This window comes from Podarcis filfolensis, assembly GCF_964270895.1.
Source record: "Podarcis filfolensis genome assembly, chromosome: 17".
Classification (NCBI taxonomy): Eukaryota; Metazoa; Chordata; class Lepidosauria; order Squamata; family Lacertidae; genus Podarcis; species Podarcis filfolensis.
Window position 1 is genome coordinate 10,382,269 of NC_139621.1, and position 25,226 is coordinate 10,407,494.

The 25,226-nt window shown below is 48.9% G+C and overlaps 1 protein-coding gene across 10 annotated transcripts in view; it reads left to right on the forward strand.

Annotated features, from left to right (window-relative positions):
- PNPLA6 (patatin like domain 6, lysophospholipase) overlaps positions 1–25,226 on the forward strand; it is a 77,160-nt gene that overhangs the window by 44,725 nt on the left and 7,209 nt on the right. For 3 of the 10 annotated variants that reach the window (XM_083592826.1, XM_083592831.1, XM_083592830.1), the window contains exons 21-34: positions 441–516; positions 596–736; positions 849–912; positions 1,898–2,066; positions 2,836–3,018; positions 4,809–4,927; positions 6,513–6,669; positions 8,860–8,976; positions 11,123–11,192; positions 15,561–15,677; positions 16,674–16,790; positions 21,832–21,980; positions 23,304–23,456; positions 24,471–24,587. In XM_083592826.1, coding sequence (XP_083448952.1) covers positions 441–516; positions 596–736; positions 849–912; positions 1,898–2,066; positions 2,836–3,018; positions 4,809–4,927; positions 6,513–6,669; positions 8,860–8,976; positions 11,123–11,192; positions 15,561–15,677; positions 16,674–16,790; positions 21,832–21,980; positions 23,304–23,456; positions 24,471–24,587 — 1,749 coding nt within the window. The remainder of the gene's footprint in view (positions 1–440; positions 517–595; positions 737–848; positions 913–1,897; positions 2,067–2,835; positions 3,019–4,808; positions 4,928–6,512; positions 6,670–8,859; positions 8,977–11,122; positions 11,193–15,560; positions 15,678–16,673; positions 16,791–21,831; positions 21,981–23,303; positions 23,457–24,470; positions 24,588–25,226) is intronic. The other 7 variants (XR_014542967.1, XM_083592832.1, XM_083592827.1 and 4 more) reach the window with 3 other exon arrangements.

Here is a 25,226-nt window from a genome sequence, read left to right on the forward strand (position 1 = left end):
GGTAAACAGCATTTCTGTGTGCTCTGGTTTCCGTCAGAGTGTCCCGTTGTCAGAAGCGGTTTAGTCATGCTGGCCACATGACCTGGAAAGCTTTCTGTGGACAAACGCTGGCTCCCTCAGCCTGAAAGCGAGATGAGTACCGCAACCCATAGTCGCCTTTGACTGGACTTAACCGTCCAGGGGTCCTTTACCTTTACCTTTTTTGTTTAGGGAAGACTAGAGGAAGGGCTGTCCTGTGAGCTTCAAGCAAGGAAGTGGCCCAGTCAGCCCCTTGCTCATAGAATATCCAATACCTGGCTCAGAGCCCCACATCAGATGAATGTGTGTGTTGCTCAGGAGCTGGCAACAACAGCTCATCCAGCTTTCTGCTTAACCAGGCTGAGCATGCCAGAGATACTCTCTGGTTTCTGCATTTTCTTGACTTCTTCTGCCTTAAACAGGTTGTCACTCGCCTTATACACCTACTGAGCCAGAAGATCTTGGGGAACTTGCAGCAGCTGCGTGGCCCTTTCCCAGGTAGGAGTGTGTAGAGAGTCCCATTTTCATTCATAGAATGCTTGGGCCAGCCACATGCTCACTGGGTCTCGTCCTCTAGGTTCTGGACTGGGCATGACCTCCAGCTCAGAGTTGACCAATCCAGCCAGCAACCTCTCCACGGTGGCCGTCCTCCCGGTGTGTGACGACGTTCCCATGGCAGCTTTCACCCTGGAACTCAAGCACGCCCTGAACGCCATTGGTGAGCCCAACTACAGCGCTCTCCTCTCTCGCTCTCACTCTCACTCTCTCTGTCTCCCGTTCCTTGGCCCTGGCTCCACCAGTCATGACCACCTTTCTTCTGGCTTTTTCAGGCCCAACCTTGCTTCTCACCAGTGACATCATCCGGGCTCGTCTTGGGGCCTCTGCCCTGGACAGGTAAGTTCTCTGTATCCTCCTGGATGCCCCTGCACAGGGTCCGAAGGCAGAATTGTCGTGATTGCCAGATTCTTCCAGGGCTTTAGAGGTTTTATTACATTTCCTGTTTTACAATTTCAAAAACTTATTTTACTTCCTTAAGATATCAATGATTTCCCTTCTTCTCTTTCCACGGTTCATTTTGCATATCACAAATCCCTGCGTATTTTACAAAAACTATACCATTCAGTATTCCATTATTGCATCCATCAAAACTTGTTTACACTGTTGAATTTATCTTAATGCTGCCAGCGTTTTCAGCTGTACACAGTTATTTCCCATATATTAGGTTTTCTAGAAGCTCAGCAGTGGTGGTGTAGTGGGTAAGAGCCGTAGTCTCGTAATCTGGTGAACCGGGTTTGATTCCCTGCTCCTCCACATGCAGCTGCTGGGTGACCTTGGGCTAGTCACACTTCTCTGAAGTCTCTCAGCCTCACTCACCTCATAGAGTGTTTGTTGTGGGAGAGGAAGGGAAAGCAGATTGTTAGCCGCTTTGAGACTCCTTAGGGTAGTGATAAAGCGGGATATCAAATCCAAACTCTTCTTCAGCAGGGTGGGCAATTTGCGGGGTCAAGAGGGGATAGGAAGGAGAGAGGCGAAAGGTTGACTTCCCTAAATTTACTCTCCCACCTCCGTTCCTCACCTTGAGTAGCACCTAGTGAGGAGGATACAGTGAGAACATGAACGGCTGTCCTTTTCTCCCCAATTATAATTAAACATTTTTCTTTTGGTTGAAATAGAATTCAGGCTTTCAATGTTAGAGAAGTCTTGTTTGTGCAAGTCTGAAAGCTTGCCTTTTATTTTTAATATCGTTGTTGTAGCTTTTAAAACACATAGTTGAATACTGCTTGTCAACCACCTTGGTAGGGTTCACATCCTGAAAGGTGCGCTATAAAAAATGGCAGTAAATAAAAATAAATTTCTCATGTCCCCAAACACCCTCCAGCATCCATGAATACCGCCTGTCTGGCTGGCTGGCCCAGCAAGAGGACATCCATCGCATTGTGCTGTACCAGACCGACTGCACCCTGACCCCCTGGACTGTGCGCTGCATTCGCCAAGCCGACTGCATCCTCATTGTGGGCCTCGGGGACCAGGAGCCCACCTTGGGCGAGGTGAGCAGGGTCTGGGAAGCGAGGTGTGCTCTGCTGGGATCGGAGGCCCGGGAGGGAGGGATGAGGGAGCCCTTGGCAGGGGCAAGAGTACCTGTCCTGGGGGAACACACGGGAGAAACGTACGTTGAAAATGTCTATAAGAATCAAAGAAAATTACTATAAATTAGTTTGGGGATGGTATTTAACACCAGTCAGATTAAATCAAATAAACAAGGAATATTCAGTGTTATGTTGGAGAGGAGGCCAGGAAACGGAATTGTGTTCACATGTGGTGGAGGTGGAAATCTGTACAAATTTTTTGGCAAAGGGTGTTTAAGGAGATAACACAAATCACTGGGTTAAAGCTGAGCGCAAGTCCAGAGGTAGCATTGTTATCAATTTACGATGGGGTGGAAGGTTATGAAGGACTCGCTCGCAAATTTATTGACAGCTGCACGAATTATGATAGCTAAGAAGTAGAAGGGGCAAGCAGACTATAAAATGGAAGAATGGTATAAAGAGGTGTGGGATATAGCTATTAATTATAAAGGTGAGGAATATGTAGGAGAAATGATTTTGAGGAGATATGGAGGGAGTTTGTAGAATTTGTGCTGTTAGAAAGTGGTCAAACCATCGCAAGAGGTGTTGAAATATTGGGAGGTTGGATAGTTACAATGGAATGGTCTCGGAGGTGGGGTGCACATTTTTATTCTTATTTATTTATGATTATTAGTTGATGATAAAAAGAGGACCTGCCCGCCATGTCCTTCCTCTCTCTGCTTTTCCCCAGCTGGAGCAGATGCTGGAGAGCACGGCCGTCCGAGCCTTGAAGCAGCTCATCCTTTTGCACCGGGAGGACGGCCCCAGCCCTGCCCGCACCGTGGAGTGGCTCAACATGCGCAGCTGGTGCTCGGGGCACCTGCACATCAAATGCCCGCGTCGGGTCTTCTCCAGACGCAGCCCAAACAAGCTGGTACCAGCCAATTCCACTTTCCCATGTGTGTTCCCCACCCAAAAGCCTGTCCCTTCATCCCACTGCTCTCCCTGGCAAGGCTTAGTTGCCCATTCCTAGGAGGATGTTACTGCCCGCCCCTGAATCCATTTTGTTTGAGCTTAGAACCCCACTTGCCTTTGCACAGTGTTTCCCTTCACTCCAAGCCTCCCTCCCTCCCACACCTACCCCCTTCCCTGTTTATTTACCATATTTTTCGCTCTATAAGACACACTTTCCCCCTCATAAAAAGTAAGGGGAAATGCGTGTGCGTCTTATGGAGCGAATGCAGGCTGGAGGCTCTGCTTAGCGCTCCCTTTAAAGAGCCGCGTGGAGCGTGTGTGCGGCTCTTCCTCCTCGGGGAAAAGCCCCCAAGAGCCGCACACACACTCCGTGCGCTCTTTAAAGGGAGCGCGGCTCTTGGGGGAGCCTTCATCCTCTGCCCGGGAGAGGCTGCGCGTGGCTATCCCATAAGCCAGGACAGCAAGTGGGATAGCTTGCTGTCCTGGCTTCTGGAATTCAGATTTTTTTTTCTTGTCTTCCTCTTCCAAAAGCTAGGTGCATCTTATGGTCTGGTGTGTCTTATAGAGCAAAAAATACGGTATTTGTTTGTTGTCACATTTGTACCCTGTCTTCTTCCCTCCAAGGAGCTCAAGGTGGCCTATGTGGTTCTGCCATTTAATGCCATTTAATGCCATTTAATGCGAGAGGTGGTGACCGTCCCAAGGACGCCTGGTGCCAACATCAGGCGCCAGGCGCCAAGCTTAAAGGGGCACAAAACTCAGAGGAGCTGTAATTGAGATTTATTTTTATTTATTTATTTATTTATTTGTCGAATTTATATACTGCCCTATACCCGGAGGTCTCAGGGCGTTTCACAGAAAAGATCACACTATTTAAAATAAATAGTGTCTGGGTAGGTTCATATGGAAAGAGACAGTCTTTGAGGTATTGTGATCCTGAGCCGTTTAAAGCTTTATAGGTCAAAACCGGCACTTTGAATTGGGCCCAGATACTAATTGGTGGCCAGTGCAGTCGAACCAGGATCAGTGTAAGATGCTCAAACCATTTTGCTCCAATGAGCAACTGAATTCTGCACCAGCTGAAGTTTCCGAACCTATATGTAGGCAGCCCTACATATAACGCATTTGGGGGGAGGGTGCCAAATTTTGGGCTTGCTCAAAGCTTACCAAAGTCCACCCCTGCCATCGAGCTTCATGGCCAAATGTGGATTTGAACCCTAATCTCCTAGGCTGACGCTCTAACTATTGCACAACCCTGCCTCTCAGCTCCTTAAATGGGAAAGTGTGCTTTGTTGTTTGGGCTCTGCTGATAGGTGAGTGGACCTCCCTCCCCACCGGTGCCTACCGTATTTTTTGCTCTATAAGACTCACTTTTCCCCTCCTAAAAAGTAAGGGGAAATGTGTGTGCGTCTTATGGAGCGAATGCAGGCTGCGCAGCTATCCCAGAAGCCAGAACAGCAAGAGGGATTGCTGCTTTCACTGCGCAGCGATCCCTCTTGCTGTTCTGGCTTCTGAGATTCAGAATATTTTTTTTTCTTGTTTTCCTCCTCCAAAAACTAGGTGCGTCTTGTGGTCTGGTGCATCTTATAGAGCAAAAAATATGGTATTTTGAGTGCCTTTCTCTGGATGGGAAAAGTTGATGCCTTGAAGCAGGCAAACTCTTGAGGACTCCCCTTCACGTTCTCCTGCTTCTTTGGAGGCTGGTGGAAGTAGCCCCCTTCCCTTCTTTTTCTGCTTCCCCCACTGCAGAGGGAGATGTATGAGAAGGTCTTTGAGAAGAACGCCGATCGCCACAGCGACTTCTCCCGCCTGGCGAGAGTCCTCACAGGCAACACCATCGCTTTAGTGCTGGGGGGTGGCGGAGCCAGGTAATTTGCCCTCAAGCACTCGGGGAAGGTCTGAAAAATTTATACGATTTGAGGAGTAGCGAGGGTATTTTGGGAAATTATACGTGATGAGATTTTTTTTAAATTGTTTAAAATGAGTATATATATTAAAAAGCCTGAAGCGTTTTTGTTAGGTATTATTGGGGCAGAAATCCCCCCAAAAATGTTGAAGTTGTTTATGTATATAACAGCAGCAGCTAGGATTCTTTATGCACAGAAAAGGAAAGAAGGAAGAAGTTCCTTTGTACAATCTTTTTTATTCAGTTTTACACTAAACATTTAAATTCAAACATTAGATACCATCAGCAGCATTTAGGATTCCCTAATCCTTTGACTCCCCTCCACCCTTCCATGGCTTCCATTTTCAACCTTTTTCAACTGCCTCACATATTTTCTCTATTTTTCTTAAATAATCCATTTTTACCTTAGTTTTTAGTACATTACAAGCGTTACTCAAATGCTGCCCAAGTTTTTAGATGTTTACGGTGTTCTCTTAAGTACATTGTAAAATTTTCCCATTCCTTATTAAAGTTCCTCTCTTCCTGGTTTCTGATTTTCCTGGTCATTTTCGCCATTTCGGCATAGTCCATCATCTTCATCAGCCATTTGTCTCTGGTCAGCAGAAGAATTTCCCACCAAAGAAGATTGGATAAGTAAGATAGTGGGCTGTGCAGAACTGGCAAAATTAACAGCAAAATTAAGAGAACCCAATGATGAATGTTTTATAGAAGAATGGATATCTTTTTTTGGACTACAGTGGTACCTCAGGTTAAGTACTTAATTCGTTCCGGAGGTCCGTTCTTAACCTGAAACTGTTCTTAACCTGAAGCACCACTTTAGCTAATGGGGCTTCCCGCTGCTGCAGCACCGCCAGAGCACAATTTCTGTTCTCATCCTGAAGCAAAGTTCTTAACCCAAGGTACTATTTCTGGGTTAGCAGAGTCTGTAACTTGAAGCGTCTGTAACCTGAGGTACCACTGTACTTGAAGAAATATTATCACAGGATTTGAACTATGAGCAACTGAAGCAATTAGATTATAATTGTATGGTTATGATTAATAGCAGGTAGGGTACAGCAGAAGGGGAGAAACAACAACTCCATGGAAAATGAGGGTGGGAAGTCGACAAAAATAAGAGAAAAGGAGAAATTGTGTTTTGATTGAATAAGTTTAAAATATTGAAACTTAATAAAACATAATTGGGGTGGGGTGAAAGGGAGGTCCGGAGGGTGCCCGAATGCAGCTTGCCTGGGTCCTGGGAAGGCAGCTATTTGCCCAGCACCCCTGCCCCAAGAGGAGCCTAGCTTTTTCCCCGCCAAGCCTCTGGAGCCCACCTTTCTTCCGCTCATGAAATGGGAGGTGGGATGCCTTTGAGCAGCATGGCAGACCTTCCTTTCACCGTTCCCTGCCTCTGGAAGAAGAGGAGAGCTGTCCCGGTTCCCTTGGCCTAGGGAGGAGCGAAGGAGGGGCCCAGACACTCTTGGAGCAGCCCAGGGCTGGGACATCGCGGCTGCCCTCGGTCTTGGCGCTCTGGCCTGCTTCAGGTGTGGCTCTTCCCTTCGCCGCAGGGGCTGTTCTCACATCGGTGTGATCAAGGCTATGGAGGAAGCCGGTCTCCCCATCGACCTGATTGGCGGCACCTCGATCGGCTCCTTCATCGGCGCCTTGTACGCGGAGGAGAGGAGCGCCGTGCGCACGAAGCAGCGAGCCAGGGAGTGGGCCAAAGTGAGCAAGTATTGGAAGCAGCAGGGTTTGGAATGGGAGGGGAAACTCCAGCTGATTTGAGCCTGCCAAATTTCGGGGAACATAAGGACCTAGGAGTCTGCCCCCAACCGGTATTGCCTACACTGCCTGGTCGTGGCTCGCCAAGGTTTCAGACGGGTGGCATTCGCAGTCCGAACCAAAGATCCCAGAGATTGGACCTGGGGCGTTCTGCATGCAGTAAGTATCCAAACAAACCCCTGTGTTGCAAAGAGAACACCAGCAGCGTCTAGGCAACATGATGACCATATACATACATAATAGACAATCTTTATAGAATTCATTCAAACCATAAAAAGTTCAAAATGAAATCTTTAGTCTCAATGAATGAATGTATGTAAATGAAAATATCAAATGCTGTGGAACAGTGCTTGTGTAATAATGTAGTCGCTGCATTCATTCGAAATAAGATGGGTTTATGAAGCATTCTATATCCACCCACCACGCTGACGAAGAATTCTACGAAACAGTAGTCAATATCCAGAATCACTGTTCAGTGTTGGACATCATATTTGTTGAATACACAAAGCTTCACAGCTTGTCTTTCATCGTGCAAAGTTTGGCACCTCGCTTCATTTAAAGATTTTCAGAGGCTTTGAGACTAAAGATTTCATCTTGAACTTTTTATGGTTTGAGGGAATTCCATAAAGATTGTCTATTACGTATGTATATGGTCATCGTGTTGCCTAGACATTGTTGATGTTGGCTTTCTGCATGCAAGCAGGTGCCCTTCCGCAGAGCTACGGCACTCCCCCAAGCTGAGAGAGGCGTTCCAGTGTGCCTTGCGGGAGTTTCCACTTGGAGTCCTGCACGCCGGGTACATCCGCTTCTCTCTTGCATCCCTGGTTCTTGACTGAGAGCTCCTAGGTGGAGCTGGGACAAAGCAACGGGAGCTCATCCCGTCGCAGGGATTCGAACAGCCGACCTTCTCATCAGCAAGCCCTAGAGGCTAAGTGGTTTAGAGCACAGAGCCATTGGCATCTCCCAGTTCGAAAGCATGCCAGTGCAAGTAGATAAATAGGTACCACAACAGCGGGAAGGTAAACGGTGTTTCTGTGCACGCTGGCACTCATCCGAGTGTCCCGTTGTGCCAGAAGCGGTTTAGTCATGCTGGCCACATGACCTGGAAAGCTGTCTGTGGATAAACGCCGGCTCCCTCGGCCTGAAAGCGAGATGAGCGTTGCAACCCCATAGTCACCTTTGACTGGACTTAACTGTCCAGGGATCCTTTAACCTTTTTTAGCCCTAGGTGGGTAGAAGGCAGTAGGTAGAAGGGCAATATTGCAATGCATTGTCTGAAACAGGTTCGAAGTTCAGATCGCAATGCCTACTTCAGATTTCTTGAGCTGGCGATACATCACGGCTCCCCAGCACAGGCAGGCAGGAGGGAAAGGCACGGTGCTGGTGGCGGCCGGGGAGCTGCAATTGCCTGATCGCACATCTGCCTGCACGTTTGATTCTCCCAAGCAAGTGGGCTACATCTTTTCTATGTTCACTCCTGCAACCCACCGGGAGGAAAGAGCCAGCCCTGCTTGCTTTGCAAAGGCAAAGCAACAGACCAGCAGGCAGGCAGATGGAGCAGCTTCTCAGGCTCCCTCTGCCAAGGCCAGGACTGAGCTAGAGAGGGGAGCAAGCAGGACCGCCTTCGCCCAAGCAAGCAGGCAATCTCCTTCCCTTCCTCCTGGTTGGTCCCTCACTCCCCAGCCCAGCCACTTTCCCAGACTTTTTCATTGTTATTTCAGACATCGTGATCTGTCGCTATGTCACGATGGTTAGCTGGGAAACCCTCACAATGTTGAAAACCACATATCGCCCAGCCTTAGAAGGTAGTAAATAAAATGGGGGAGGGCCAACTGCATTCTTGAATGTTTACTGGGAGGACAGATTCAGAGTTTTAGACGAAGTGGATTCTCTCTCCCTCATGCTTTTTAATCTGTGTACGCAACAACACTTTCTTCCCGAAAAGTTAGCATGAATGCAGAAGATTAAATAAGTTGAGAAATGAGAACACGTAAATGAAATTTGATAAAGCTATAAGAGGCAGTATGAGTGAGGAAGGAAGCCCATTGTTCTAGATTCGGTGAGGCTGAATCCTTCTTAAATTTTTCACCCGTTTCTGTCTAACATCAAGACACTTTTCTGTCGCTTCTGCAGATCATGAATTCGGTGTTTGCCACAGTGCTGGACCTCACCTATCCCATAACTTCCATGTTCTCGGGCTCTGCCTTCAACACCAGCATTCACAAGGTGTTCCAGGACAAGCAGATTGAGGTATGCTCCCAGGGCCACCATGAGGGATGCCTGTGCATGTCTCTTCCACTGCCATTTTGATCTGTATCATGGCAGCTTTGTGTCTGGCAAAGGGCCTGGGTCAGGGCCGGCTTGTGCGTGAGGCCAGGTGAGGCGGCTGCCTCAGGCAGCAGCATCCACAAAAACAACAGATCTGGCCTCCAAGGAACAAAATGCCCGCTGGAGTCTTGGCCTACCCTTTCCTGATGGCGAGGTTCTGCAAGCGCTTTTCCTCAAGAACGTATCGGCAGGGTTTGGATCTGCGGTGTGGTGTGTTTTGCCCCCAGCACCGAAACATCCTGTGCTAACCCTTTTACTGCCAAAATGCAGGATGTTGAGATGTGGGGATTGCAGAATCCATAATTTTGGTGGTGCCTGCTTTGTGGCTCGTTCTCCTAATTACCACATGTGGAATTCTGGTTCTAGATGCAACATAAGATGTCTCTATAGTATATTTATTTTAAAATGGGGTTTCAGAGTTTTTAGGGGGGTTTGAATGTTTTATGTAGATTTTCAATTTCATTGTTCTGTATGGGACAATGACAATAAAGATATTGTATGGAAGCTGCCGTGTTAAATGTCTGGAGCCACGTGCAGTAGAGATTCATTGGTTTACATCAGTGAGGATAAACCTGTGGGCCAGATGTGGCCTGCCAGACCACAGGAAGGAGCTCACCAACCCTGGCAGCGCTCTAACCCCCCAGCCCCCCGGCTGATCTGAGCAGGAGATAAAGCTTTTCTGTTCTTTAAAGAGCAACTTCTAAAGGACAATCAGCCCTCTTTATTGGGAGTTTACAAATCCCTCTGGCTGCCCTTTTCGAGAGAATCTATAAATAGCAGTCAGAAGGATCTGTTATCCCTGGTTTTAGCACTAAGCACTGCAACTCTCGGTCTGGAGATTAACCTCAAAGAGCAGGCAGGAGGCTTTAAGGTAGCATTTCCTTCTGCCAGCACCAAGAATGGACTTGAGCATGTGTGGAAATGCTGCTGTTTGCTTTTCACAAATCCTTCTATGCAAAGTAAAAGGCGATGTTTTCCTGCAATTCCGCCCCAGTCCTGGAGGGAGGAGCACTGGGAATGCTCAGTACATGGTTTGTTTGTTTGTGTGTGTGTGTGTCTGTGAAAATGTATGTATGAGTGTGTCTTCTTTAGCCGAGTAAGATTGTCTTCCATGAACACAGTCTTAACAGTGAGTCCGTAAGTGACTATGGAGGCCAATTCTGGATCCACACGTCCTTCTACAGTGGGGACATAGATTTCCGGGCAGAAGTTGATCACAGTGAGGGTTTGCCAAGTGTCCCTTCCTCTTAGCACATTTTGACCTGAGTTCAAGTGTCTTCAAAGCCCATAACACCTTTGGTAAAGGCTGCTCTCCAACTGGAGCCCTCGCAGGCCAGTGTTTCCCAGTTGTTGGGGTTTATACTACTCTTTTTTAGATTTGCCTCGAGAGAGTCTTTAAACCTCTTTTGTTGACCACCAGCATTACACTTCCCATTTTTAAGTTCGGAAATAGAGTAGTTGCTTTGCAAGACGATAATCAGGCATCTGCAAAACATGACCAGTCCAACCAAGTTGATGTTGAAGAATCATTGCTTCGACACTGGTGATCTTTGCTTCTTCCAGTACACTGCCATTAGTTTGCGTGTCTTCCCCAGTGAGCGTGAGTATGAGTGTGTACGCATATGTGTGTGGGTAAAAGAGCAAGATATTCTATGTCTGGTGGGTGTGCACTGCAAGTGAGTGTGTGTTAAAATACCCAGTGCATGTGTGGCATGTGAGTGTATCAGTATGCTGACCACATCCCTTGCTGCACCCCTTGTAGGGCTGGCTCACCATCAAAGCAGCTGTCTGGCTGAAGAAAGGTTAGCCATCCCTTCTCTGCAAGGCTCTGCATGTTTCCCTTAAGGCTACCAGGAACAGAGCAAATCAAGTTGAGACAGCGATATGCCTAAATTGTACCAGCTGCAGAATTTGACTGGTATAGAACTCGGGCGAGGGCAAGTGAGTTCACATGTGCAGGTCAGATGTGTCCTCTTGGCGGCTTTCCTTGCCACCCCCTCCTCAGAGCCCTTGAAGACGGGATTCCTGTGTATGTGATCACTGTCCCACTCTGCTGTGTCCAATGCAGGATCTGTGGCTCCCGTATTTTAACGTGACGACAGACATCACAGCTTCCGCCATGCGAGTCCACAAAGATGGTAAGTGTGCATTTCCTCTTCTGGCACAGGGGGCTTGGGTTCGAAACACACACACTCACTCACCAGGCCCCTGAAGTTCAGCGACGGCCCATGATGTCCAAACACTTCTGGCCTTGAGCCCCCCAATTGGAAGGAAATGTGGTTTAGGGAATGCCGTAGAGAGAGGCCCCTGGGGTGTTGGAGATAATGAGGCTGAAAGGGAAACGGGTGTCTCCATAGAACCTTGGTTTCCTGCTCAAAATAGGTCTGTTGCACTGCTGTTGTTGTTCCAGCCCTCAGTTTTGGTTCTTGCCCGCATCCCCATTTGAGGATCGTAACACTCAATTCCTGGCACAGGAAGAGGTGTGGTGGTCCTACTGGTGTACCCTTAGAGTCTCCTGCAAGATCCCAGACCCCTCAGGTTGGGGGGTACAGATGTGAGGGCCTGTTGCTTGCCCAAGCGAGAGCCGACTGTGTCACCCTGCCCCTGAATACGCACAATTTTCTGTGGCAGATGCTTCCCTTCAGTTCTCAACGCCACTCAACGCCCCTTTCGCAGCCAAGACAAGGCGCCCTTCAGAGCAAAGCCTCGTTTAATGGACAACATTTTGGGGAGGAGGGAAACCTTGCAAAGCCACAATAAAACATCTTGACATCATGACACCATGCCAGGAAGGGCCCATGGGGTGATTGAGATAGAGAGAGAAATAGATCTATAAAACAATGATAATTTGGGGGGGGGGTCCTTGAGAGGGCCACACAAAAAATTGGGGGAGGCAGATGTGGCCCTCAGGCCCCCACTTACCGTATTTTTCGTCCCATAGGACGCTCCGTCCCATAGGACGCACCTACTTTTTGGGGGGGGGAATAAAGGAAAAAAATTTACCCTTTATTTCCCCCCCAAAACCAGGTCGGGGAACAGTGGGATGGCGGCGCTGCGCCTCCCCGCTGTCCCCCGAGCTTGTGGGGCTGGCCGATGTCTGCCCGGCGCGAGGGGCGCTCTGCTTCAGGGCGTCCCACGCGCCGGGCAGCAGGCTGCAGACACCTGCGCGAAGCACGGGGCGTCCTCCGGAGGGCACCCCGTGCTCCGCACTGCAGGCTGCCGCCCGCAAGCCTTGCGCTCCCAGGGGGAGTTCCCCCTGGTGCGCAAGGCTTGCCGACACCTGTGCGAAGCACGGGGCGTCCTCCGGAGGACGCCCCGTTCTCCGCGCTGCAGGCTGCCGCCTGCAAGCCTTGCGCGCCTGGGGGAACTCCCGCCGGGCGCGCAAGGCTTGTGGATAGCTTCCTGAAGCCTGGAGAGCGAGAGGTGTCGGTGCACACCGACGCCTCTCGCTCTCCAGGCTTAAGCGAAAGCCTGCATTCGCCCCATAGGACGCACACACATTTCCCCTTCATTTTTGGAGGGGAAAAAGTGTGTCCTATAGGGCGAAAAATACGGTAACTATCCTGCTTTAGAGAGAAGTTTCTTCTTTCCAAAGATCCTGGCCAGGCCTTTATGGCCTCACACTTGTCTCTGGTCAAAGAGCCCCCACATTAGAGCAAGGCCCGAGTTTCATTCTCTCCTACCAGCACAATCTGGCGAAGTTAGGTCTTCAGCTTGCTGAAAGACAGGCCAGGAGAAGCTGAGAAGACCCAGGTCGCCGCCCAAATCTGGGGTGGCCCCTCAGAGTGGCTAGCCTTTCCTTAATAGAGAAGACTTGGCTGGACATGTGTCCTTCGCATCCTGCCTTTCTCTAGAGCAGCCTTTCTCAACCTGTGGGTCCCCAGATGTTGTTGAAATACAACTCCCATCACCCCTAGCTAGCAAGGCCAGAGCTCAGGAATGATGGGAGTTGTAGTCCAACATCATTTGGGGACGCACAGGTTGAGAACCGCTGCTCTAGAGGCAACTAGAGAAGGCCAGAAAGAACTAAGGTTGCACCTACTTCCCTTGGATTGCAAAAAGGGTTGTTTTGGGGGGCGGGGAGACAGGGGTTTGTTGAGTCCTGGCATTCATTGGATCCCATTCCTCCATCTCCAATGGCAGCGCTGGCAGAGTGAAGAGAGCACTCTGTGATCTGTTTCACCACGGCCTCTTCACTCTCCAGCCCAACCTTGCGGCCTGCTTTTCCTTGTAACCCTTCTGCTCTGCACTAAACTCACTAACTGTTGCCATATTTGTGCCGGATTCCCATGTCTTGGGGGATCCAGAAGGCAAGCAGGGGCTAGAGCTCTCCTCTCCCAGCCTTCCCAAGGGGGGAGAGGTAGTGGGTGCCTGCCAGCTGCGTCCTGCCGGGGCAGAGAAGGGTGGGCAAGCGGTCTTAATGCTGTGAACTGCAATGAATGAATGAGCTTTGTAACCTGCTTCAGAAGGGGGATGGATCGTGTCTGGGGCAGAGAAGGGAGGCGGGGGGTGTTGCCGTGTCCCCTCCGGGCCCCACTGTTGCAAACATCAGATCTCACCTGGGACATTGTCACAGCAGCCGTGCCCGTCTGCAGGGCAGGGGTACCGGGAGGCTATAACTGCCTGGCTTTCTTCATTCTCTGCCCACTTTTCTGTCCTTCCTAACACAGCTAACACCTTCTTCCCCATCCCCAGGTAGTCAGGCTGTGTGTGTGTGTGCATGTTCTCAGGTTACAGATGCTTCAGGTTACAGTCTCCGCTAACCCAGAAATAGTACCTCAGGTTAAGAACTTTGCTTCAGGATGAGAACAGAAATCGTGCTCTGATGGCGCGGCGGCAGCGGGAGGCCCCATTAGCTAAAGTGGTGCTTCAGGTTAAGAACAGTTTCAGGTTAAGAACGGACCTCCAGAACGAATTAAATTCTTAACGCGAGGTACCACTGTATATATCTTTTCATACCTAGGGAGTCGGATCTTCCAAACTAAGGTGGAGGAGGGGGCTTCATTGCAGATCCTGCCATCTGCAAGAGATTGGCTATAGAGCAGCGTTTCCCAAACTCCAGCTGTTTTTAGACCACAACTCCCATCATCCCTAGCTAGCAGGGTCAGTGGTCAGGGATGATGGGAATTGTAGTAAAAAAAAAAAAAGCTGGAGAGGAGACCCAAGTTTGGGAAACCCTGCAGAGGAAAGCTTGAGTGTGCTATGTTCTCTTCTATGGGGGGCTGAAAATTCCAGTGTTTCCTACGAAGTGCTGCTCCTGGTAGCACCCTGCTCTCTTTTTTCTAGTCTGGGAGTGGGGAGCCAACCAAGGCAGGGCAGGTTATCATTGCTGGCAGTCTGTCTGCATCATGTCGGCTGCTAAAGGACTCCAACACTCCTCTTTGTAAAGTCCCCTGGGAGAGTCTCCTACTGGACCCCCACCCCACCCCACTGAAGGGGATGTCCCACCTCTCTCTGGTTGTTGTGTTGTTGGTTTAGTGGCCTTGTGTTTTGTTGAACTGTTTAGATGGTTCGTCACCCAGAGAACCCTGGTTAGGGCTGACTGTTAACCTCAAGAAACAAATCAATCTCATTGCAACCCCCATTCCATGAAACATAAGTTCCTCGTCGTTTTTGCCCTAATCCCGCTCATTGTGATCCAGGTAACTATGGTTGCTGCTCCATAGGCAGGGGCTCTCTGGTTTCCCAGTGATTTGGGATCCAGAACCAGCCTCCCTGTTTTGGAACTCTGCCATCTCTTGGCCATGATGGCTGCCCTGAAGACTGTGCCATATCCTTTACTCCAGCGATGGAGAGCTTCTGGCCCTCAGGCCTAATTTGGCCTGCTGTACCGTAGAGGTTGGGACGTGGGTGGCGCTGTGGGTTAAACCACAGAGCCTAGGACTTGCCAATCAGAAGGTTGGCAGTTCGAAACCAGAGCAGCACACAGAAATGCTGTTTACCTTCCCGCTGGAGCGGTACCTATTCATCTACTTGCACTTTGACATGCTTTCGAACTGCTAGATTGGTAGGAGCAGGGACCGAGCAACAGGAGCTCACCCCGTCGCAGGGATTCAGACCACCAACCTTTTGATCGGCAAGCCCTAGGCTCAGTGGTTTAGACCACAGCGCCACCCACGTCCCTTCAGATGCTACTTGGAGCTTAAACAGGAGGAGAGGCCAGGAAACAAATTCAGTGACACGGCACAGCAGTGGGTAGGTGGCAGAGCTGTGCAAGAGATAGGAAGCACAGCCGCATTCCCAGAGGGCAGGATTTCAGCAAGAAGCCTCCTCTGTTTTGTGGCCTCTCACATCGAATGGATTGATGGATGCACACCCTGGTCCTCCTCCAGTGAAGAAAGCCTTCCCAGAATCCTTTTCTCCACCCTCACTCCCCCACCACGTGCACGTTGTATTTCTGAAGCTTCTGTCATGATGTCATTTCCTGTCCTGTGCTCCTTCCCCTCTCCCTTCCCCTCCCCTCCCCTCTCTCCCTTTGATTGAATCTCCCGTCTTCCATCCGGCAGGGAGCGTGTGGCGCTACGTCCGAGCCAGTGCATCTTACACCCCTTATTTGCCTCCTCTCTGCGACCCCAAGGACAGTCACTTGCTTGTGGATGGCTGCTATGTTAACAATGTCCCAGGTCAGCATCGCGTTCGCCTCGCTACCTTGGCTGCTGGGCGCAGTGGGGATGGAGACAGTCAGATGACTTGGGACACGCTTTTCACCCTTCTGAACCGCTGCCGCCGCCCTTCGTCTGCTACGACAAGCCTGTCTCCTGCCCACGGGCACCCTTTCCCCGGGCTGGCGGTTCTGCATGGCAAGGGAAGCTGGTGCACCGTGGAGGACAGTTCCCAATATGGGAATGCGGGCCAAGATGGAAAGGGAATAGTTCTTCCCTACTGCTTCTGGGCTTAGAAGGGGAGGCAAATTGGTACCATATTTTTCGCTCTATAGGACGCACTTTTCCCCCTCCAAAACTGAAGGGGGAATGTGTGTGCGTCCTATGGAGCGAATGCAGGCTCCTTGGCTTCAGCGATATCAACTCGCAGCCTCCGAAGCGCAGAGGGAGAGCTCCCCCCGCGCTCCAGAGGCTTCGCGTTGCTTTCGCTGAAGCCGCCTGAACTCCCGCTGTGCTCCGGGGGCTTCAGGCAGCTATCCGCAAGCCTTCGGACCACAGCGGGAGTTCCGAAGGCTTGCGGATAGCCGCCTGAAGCCTGGAGAGCGAGAGGGGTCGGTGCACACCGATCCCTCTTGCTCTCCAGGCTTCGCTTCACTGAAGAGGCACTGCACAGTTTTCCCTCTCTGCGCAGCGCTCCTTCAGCGAAGCGGGAGGAGAAATGGAAGGGACTCTGTTTCTCCTGCTGCTTCGCTGAAGGGGCGCTGAGGAGAGGGGGAGATTTTTTTTTCCTGTTCTCCCCCTCCTATGGTCCGGTGCGTCCTATAGAGTGAAAAATGTGATAGGTTTGGGGCCGGAAGAGTTTGCCCTATGAGAGCCATGCAGAATTCTCTCGCCAGGGGAAAGGTGGCCTTGGGAGCCGTGCTGTGGGCCTCTCTCTCCATCCCTCTTCCGAAGGGCTCATTGCTGCTCTGGGTTTCTCTCTGTTCTACTGATTGCATTTGTTCCCACATTGGTTAGGCTCGCTGTGGCGGTACGTGCGAGCTAGCATGACCCTTTCCGGGTACCTACCGCCACTCTGCGACCCCAAGGACGGCAATTTGCTGATGGACGGCGGCTACATCAACAACCTCCCAGGCAAGTATCGGCCGGTCACGGAGGAAAAGGAGCAGGGTTGCGGAAACCCCGCCTTGCCTCCCGACCCCCTGAAATGTCTCATTTTCAGCAGCGGGCATCCACCTTTAGCAGCCCTCGCGAGGAGGACACAGGCTGGGATTGGGGAAACGACTAAAGCCCCGCCTTGCCAGAAGTTATGGAAGTGAACAAACAGTAATGGCCTGGGAGCTCTGTGTGTGCCTTATGATGGCTGCCGCTCACACAAAGGGATTCACTCTAATAAACTAACATCTGCTGTTGGGAAGAGTATGCAGAAAAATTCAGCGCTGAATTCCACATCCCCTGAGCTGAGAGAGGGCAGGATAAGGCTGTCCAGGGCTGCTAGCCGTTATTTATTTACTTATTGAAATTATATACCGCCCTATACCCCGGGGGGTCCCAGGGCGGTTCACAGAATAACGGGTATGCTGTGCCTCTGTGGCCGGAGGCAGCCATATATCTGAATTCCATTTGCTTGGAATCATGGGCAGAGTGCTCTGACGCTCGAATCCTGCTTGCAGGTTTCTAGCAGGCCCCATGGCCATTTGTGAGAGCCAGTGTGGTGTAGTGGTTAAGAGCGGTAGACTCGTAATCTGGGGAACCGGGTTCGCGTCTCCGCTCCTCCACATGCAGCTGCTGGGTGACCTTGGGCCAGTCACACTTCTTTGAAGTCTCTCAGCCCCACTCATCTCACAGAGTGTTTGTTGTGGGGGAGGAAGGGAAAGGAGAATGTTAGCCGCTTTGAGACTCCTTCGGGTAGTGATAAAGCGGGATATCAAATCCAAACTCTTCTTCTCTTCTTCTTCATTTTGAGAGCAGGAGGCTGGACTGAGCTGGTCATCCAGGAGGCCCTTTTTATAGTGCAGTCATAAGAAGAGGAAGGCATCGTATGGTCACAGTTCATACCTGCTTGTGACTTCATCTCCCGCAGGTCTCCTGCCTGCCCCGTCGCTCCTCAGTGTCAGTGAGGGGAAAACCTGTGGGGGATTTCCACTTTGAGCCCCTGTGGACTATGGCCCACATGCTCATTTCTATTTATTCAGAAAGAGAGAGAGGAGAGGATTTGTTGAGCTAGAAGGGACCCCAAGCATCATCCAGTCCAAGCCCCTGCAATGCAGGAATCTCAGCTAAAGCATCCTTGGCAGATGGCCATCCAACTTCTGCTTAAAAACCTATCTCCGGAGGGAGAGTGTTCTGCTGTCAAGCAGCTCTTACCCTCAGAAACTTCTTCCTGATGTTTAGTCAGAATCTCCTTTCTTGCGACTTTAATAATAATAATAATAATAATAATAATAATAATAATACAGTGGTACCTCGGGTTACAGACGATTCAGGTTACAGACGATTCAGGTTACAGACTCCGCTAACCCAGAAATAGTACCTCGGGTTAAGAACTTTGCTTCAAGAAGAGAACAGAAATTGCGCGGCGGCAGCCGGAGGCCTCATTAGCTAAAGTGGCACCTCAGGTTAAGAACAGTTTCAGGTTAAGAACGGACCTCCAGAACAAATTAAGTTCTTAACCCAAGGTACCACTGTAATTATTATTATTATTATTATTATTATTATTATTATTATTATTATTTTTGTATTTATACCCTGCCCTTCCTAGTTTAAAAACCGGGCTCAGGGCGGCTAACAGCAAATATAAAACATTGATTAAAATGAGACTTAGAAACAGCATAAAATACAACATAAAATGCAGCATCAATATCAATAAAATTCAAAAATTCAGGGGTCATTTTTTGGGGGGGGGATCCAGTCAGTAGACATCAAATGATCACCAGGGCTAATTGGCCAAGTTGGTCCTACTAGGGCCAGCAAGGAGACCAGGGAAGAATTTAAATGTGGGGTCCCAGAAAGGGTTTCTTCATAGAAGAGGAAAGGGAAAAGGGAATAGAGGATCAGGCTAATTCAAATTGAAGGCCAGGCGGAATAGCTCTGTCTTACAGGCCCTGCGGAAGGAGATCAAGTCCTGCAGGGCCCTAGTCTCGTGGGACAGAGCATTCCACCAGGTCGGAGCTGTCACTGAAGCCATTGGTTTGAGTCCTGCCCTCCGGAGCAGGAGAAAACAAGCTTGCTCCATCTTCCACGGGACAGCCCTTGAGATATTTGAAGATAGCTATCAGATCTCCTCTCAGTTTCCTCTTTTCTCATATTGTCCCACTGCTTCAGGTGGTTTGCTTCTCTGAATGAACAACAACAGTTTGGTTTTGTTTAAAAAAATCATGTCAGATCAGCGACAGGAGAAACTTCCAGCCAGCATACAACCAAAAGGTCTGAAAGGGCTGAGAAAATACAAGGGGGTTTCACTCACACACAAAAAACCCCCAAGCAGAACAGCGTTGGCACCAGCAGAGTCTCCCAGGGGAGCGCATTCTAAATCTGGGGCACCACAACCAAGAAAGCCTTGTGCCAGATTGTTCATTTTACATTTACAAATACAATGTTTTCAATTTATCTCTGCAGCTAATTAGGACTAACATTTTTGTACACCATCCACCTATGAGCATCTCCTGTGCAAGTCCCATTCAGTGTTCCAGGAAAATTATGCCCCTACGCCAATCATGATTTCTTTAAAAAGAAAAAGAAAAAAAGCTGGCTGTCTCTTAGGAACTAACAGTCATGCCACAAAAAAATCCCTTTGGAGCCTTTGCACATCTCAGATTTGGGACACCTCAACCAGGAGGGCCCTATCCTGGATTGCTAGGCATTGCCCATTGCTTAAAAAAAAAAAATCACAATCCTTGGCTGTAACAGTGAAGGAATAAAACCCAGAACAAGACATGGGTCTTCCTCAAAAGCTGTCACACCGTACAGAACAAAGAGGCTGCCTGATTATGGTCACTCATTCCTCTATGCCAATTTTCTGATGCAAATTCTCCCCAACAACTCTGGAACTGCTGTTGATCACAGAACAAAAAACATAGGGCACGATATATATATTTACCTGTATGTTTCCCCCTCTGTCACTGATGGGAGCCCAGGTGGGCAGGATTTTTAGTTGGGAAAGGGTTAAAAGAACCTTTCTGCCTCATTCTCAGTTCATATCAGCCCTGTCCCAAAGCGTGACTACTTTTAGCAAAAGGAAGGCGACGCTAGAAGATCGGATGGTGACTCTTCCACACTGCACTTAGTTTGGCTCTGAGTATTCACCAGACTATAATTCCCAGGTTTCCTCCTGGTTCAAGTTTGCACTGCAGATGGACTTATGATGGGTTACTTCCTATTTTGCCCAATGCCTGCACTGCAAGAGGCAGGTATGTAACACGGCAGAAGGAAAATGTGGGCGTCCTTTTGTTCTCAAGATCTTGTGCAGCAATGCCCACTCTGGAGCAACGGCTGGGCCGCAAGGCAGCCCTTTCAAAAGTCATTTCACGTAGGCTACTGCATGTTGCTGGACATTTGTGTTTCTGCTTCTGGTCTTTTGCTGAACTCTCTCTTAACACTTATCCTTTCCCTGCCTTTGTAAAATTCAGACTCGTGGTTTTTTCCCCTCTGTTCAGTGGAGCTGACGCACACTCTTCTTCCTTTCGTATCTCAGGAAAGGCTGTTGATGTGTTCTGGGTCTTTTATCTGTATAGCCTTTGTCTGATCTTCCCCCTGCCCTGTTCCCTCCATTCTCAGCTTCCCTCCAGATTTGTGATAACGAAATTGCAACCTCCCGGACGAGGTCATCTCAGTGCGGATGCTTCCCCCAAGCTGCCTTGGTTTTGTCCGATGCTTCTGTCCCTGCAGGCTTGGTTTTCTGTGCTTGCAGCACCCAATTGGCCTGACTGACTGGTGCTCATCTGCAACCAGAGCTCTTGTGATGGCTGAGCAATAAAAAGCCATGTTCAGAACAGATGATGGCATTCTTTCAATATGAATCTCCCCCTCCAAAACATCTCCCTCTCCTTAGCCACTCAGCACCTTCAGAGATGTCACCATTCACTGCCCATGTGGTTGTTTTTCTAAATCTATTCAACACCGTAAGGGCTAGAAAATTATTTTAAAGAAAGTTCAGAATGCTGAATCCAATTCTATACTAGACATTAAACGCAGTGGATGCCAGTTTAGACTTTTCTTCAAACCACATGTGAGCAAGATGTTGAATCCGAATGGGGACTTGTTAAAAGAAATGGTTGAAAACCATTTTGCGAACCTGATTAACTAATGATTTAGCATGCCTGGATGTTAAATTTCAGGTTCTTTCATTTCCTAGAGCTTATAGGAAGGGAGTCTGGGTGAGGGGCTCGGCTCGGCTACCTTAACTGCCCCTCTGCAAGCTATGCTGCCATTCCTCCAATTCAGGCAGGCTGGTAAGCTCAAGCTGCCTTGCTGAGCGAAGCCGAGGGAAAAGTTGGCCTGGTTTTTTGGCTCGCTTTTCCCTTCTCCAAAAACCAATAGAGAAAGTATTATTTTGCTTATCGGCTTAAGGAGACTAACAGAAGAGATCGTAAAGGAAAAATAGAAATTATATGAACAAGATATGATGTGGAAACACCAAGATAAGACTGGATAGAATTATGAATTTTGTTTGGACTGATTGGGACTGATTGGGACATTAACGCAGTAATAAGAAGATGATCTGAATCCCCCTTTGGATCTTGAAGTATGGATTCCCCCAACAAAATTTAAAAATTTGGCTTTGTAATTTGGAATTTATGTGATGTGATTTAATTTGATGTGATTGGCCAGTTAATAAAAATTATTTAAAAAAACAAAAACAAAAACCAATAGAGAAAGATGGTGCTATCTTGTGAGGCTTCTTAGCTACTGGCCCAAAGTTTCGGCATCGGCAAAAAAGAGATTTGGCAGGTGACTCCAGCAACTCTTCCATCCACTTACAAACCCTAGAGAGGTTTGAGACAAGAGAGATTCCCCTTCTGCAACTCAGGGTACCGGCAACGCTCTGCCCTCTCCCACCGCAGCTCTCTGATATTGTTGTGATGCTCTTAGGCATCTCCTGTGGCCCATCCCTTCCGAAATCCAGGTTGCTTCCATCTCCCTGAGGCATCTCTCTCTCTTTCTCCTCTTGATGCAGCTGACATTGCCCGCAACATGGGTGCCAAGACGGTGATTGCCATCGATGTGGGTAGTCAGGATGAAACAGACCTGTGCAACTACGGAGACTGCCTGTCCGGTTGGTGGCTGCTTTGGAAGCGCCTCAACCCCTGGGCTGAGAAGGTCAAGGTAAGGCCACCCCACAACTTCTTGCTGAAGATTCCTGTCCGGGTGGGGCTCATTAGTTACCAATCTGTCACATCATTCTTCTTTCTAGGCTTTCAGAAGTTGTTGAATCTCTTGTTTGTTGTCTAGAAAGCACGAATCAGAAAGAAGTCCTCCACTTTAGCATCGCTTCCAAGATAATAACTAATAATGCATTTTAGGACCTTTTCAAATATTGGAGGGGTGGTCCTCTAAATGCGTAGATCTTTTCTTTGTGAGGCATCCAGTGACTTTTTTGCACAGGAATGCCAATGTAAATAGCGAAACATTAATTACTATGTGCTGTGCAGATGTGCAGAAGCGGTCCTCTAGTTGCGAATTCCTTGGGATGCAGCTGGACCTCTGGAATGGATCCTGTTTGCAACAGCAGCTAGCAAAGTATGGTGTTCCTGTCAGAAGTGGACTGGACTGGTAGTTGACCTGAGGGCAGCAAACTAGGTATAGGGCAAAAGGGACGCAGGTGATGCTGTGGTCTAAACCACTGAGCCTCTTGGGCCTGCGGATCAGAAGGTTGATGGTTCAAATCCCTGCCACGGGTGAGCTCCTGTTGCTCTGTCCCAGCTCCTGCCAACCTAGCAGTTCAAAAGCACACCAGTGCAAGTAGATAAATAGGTACCGCTGTGGCAGGAAAGTAAACAGTGTTTCCATGTGCTCTGGTTTCCGTCACGGTGTGGCAGAATGTGGCAGCTAGACTGGTGACTGGGAGTGGTCGCCGAGACCACATAACACCAGTCCTAAAAGATGTACATTTGCTCCCAGTACATTTCCGAGCACAAATCAAAGTGTTGGTGCTGACCTTTAAAGCCCTAAACGGCCTCAGCCCAGTATACCTGAAGGATATCCCCATCCTTCAGCCCAGACACTGAGGTCCAGCACTGATGGCCTTCTGGCGGTTCCCTCACTGCAAGAAATGAGGTTACAGGGAATCAGGCAGAGGGCCTTCTTGGTAGTGGTGCCCGCCCTGTGGAACGCCCTCCCATCAGATGTCAAAGAAATAAACAACTACCCGACTTTTAGGAAACATCTGAAGGCAGCCCTGTTTAGGGAAGTTTTTAATGTTTGATGTTTTATTGTGTTTTTAATATTCTGTGCCCAGAGTGGCTGGGGAAACCCAGCCAGATGGGTGGGGTATAAATAAATTATTGTTATTGTTATTGTTATTCCTTGCACTACACAAGGTTTGGGGGAAAACAGGGAATTGGGAAATGGCTAAAGGGAAAATACACACACACACACACACACCTTGTCTCTTTGTGGCCACAGAGTGCCTTTGCCCTTTCCTTCCAGGTGCCTGACATGGCCGAAATCCAGTCTCGCCTGGCCTATGTCTCTTGCGTGCGGCAGCTGGAGGTGGTGAAGAGCAGTTCGTACTGTGAGTACATCCGCCCTCCCATCGATCGCTTCAAAACCATGGACTTCGGCAAGTTTGACGAAATCTACGTGAGTCCTGGGACCCCAGCTGGGCCTGTTCACATCCTTAGATATCAGGAGCTTCGTCCAGTCATAATGGCTGCCTTTTCGGAAGGCTAAACCTCTCCAGACCACGCATGCCTCCTTAGGAGAGTTGAGCCTTGGAAGGGATTCCCAATGTTCAATCTAAACCTGGTCTAAGCTGTGTTTTCACAGTGCTCAAATTCTTGGAAGAAAGAGATGTCAGGCCTCCTGGCCGCCGACAAAAGATTGGCAGCATCTCCAGTTGCCGGGTGGGGTGCAAATTAATCGCCAGCCCCGGAAATTGTGCTCATCTCCTTGAAACTCTTTTGGAGTCCTTTCATTTATTTATTTGGTTTTTTCGAATTACAGTCTTACAATCACATATCCAACATACAACAAACAAGATTCCTCGGAATCTCCTGGACTTCCCTCCTCCCCTTTGTGGGTCCTATTGCTAGTCATCTCCTCCTGCATCTTTTATAATACTCCACATCTTTTTGGTCTCCATTATATCCAAAATTCACCATTAAACTACAAGTGTTGCTCCAGTCCTGCTAACAAATTTATCTGTTTACAATGGTTTTTAAGATAAATTATAAATTTTCCTCGTTCTTTATTTAAAAATGTAAGGTAAGTTATAAATTTTCCCCATTCTTTATTAAAATTTTGGTCTTCCTGGTTTCTGATTCTTCCGGTCATTTTAGCCATTTCGGCTTAATCCATCAACTTAATCTGCCATTCTTCTCTGGTTGGGACTTTATCTTCTTTCTACCTCTGGGCCAATAACCTCCGAGTCCTAGGATGTTCTTTAAAGTTTCTTCACTGCTTGTATGACAAGGGACCCCCACCCCACCCACACATTTGTTTCAAATTCCGTGTGACGTGTCGTTTCTATGGTAACTGCAGTCTCCAGTCAAAAGGTCTTGGGGTCTGCTGCAAAACCCCCAGAAGAACCCTCTTCAAACTTCCTTATAAACCCAGGAAACTTTTAATTTACTTTCCTCTGCCCTTCTCCCATAGGACGTTGGGTACCAGCATGGGAAGGTGGTGTTTGACGGCTGGTGCCGTGGCGACATCATTGAAAAAATGGTCAAGGATCGGCATTCGGCAGACTTCTATGAGAGTAAACGCATGGATGTAAGTGTAGGGATGGGGGATTGGGAAGGAGTCAAAACAGCCCTCACCTGGGGCCCTTTCTGCTGGGCCCAGTTATGGTTGCCTCGACTCAAAAAGGGTACGGAAGAGCTGGAAAATTCAGGAAAGGGCAGCCAAGAAGTTTTTAATGTTTGAAGTTTTAGCGTGTTTTCAATATTCTGTTGGGAGCTTCCCAGAGCGGCTGAAACAAAAACCCCGTGAAGGAAGGTTGCAGCGTTTGGGACTTTTCAGTTTAGGGAAAAGGCGAGTCAGCGATTACACAATAGAAGTTTGTAAAATGATACACAGTATAGTCATACCTTGGGTTGAAGTAGCTTCGGGATAAGTATTTTTGGGTTGTGCGCTGCACATGCACTCGCGCATGCGCATGCGCAGTCAAAATGACATCACACACATGCGCAGAAGCAGTGAATCGCAACCCACGCGGACGCGGGTTGCATTCACTTCTGGATGCGAACAGGGCTCCGGAACGGATCCCGTTCGCATCCAGAGGTACCACTGTACGGAGAAGGCAGATAGAGAAAAATTTCTCTCGTAATTAATCCTCGTAACTCGTGGACGTCGAACGAAGCCAAACGTTGGAAGATCCAGGACAGATAAAAGAAAGGACCTCTTCATGCT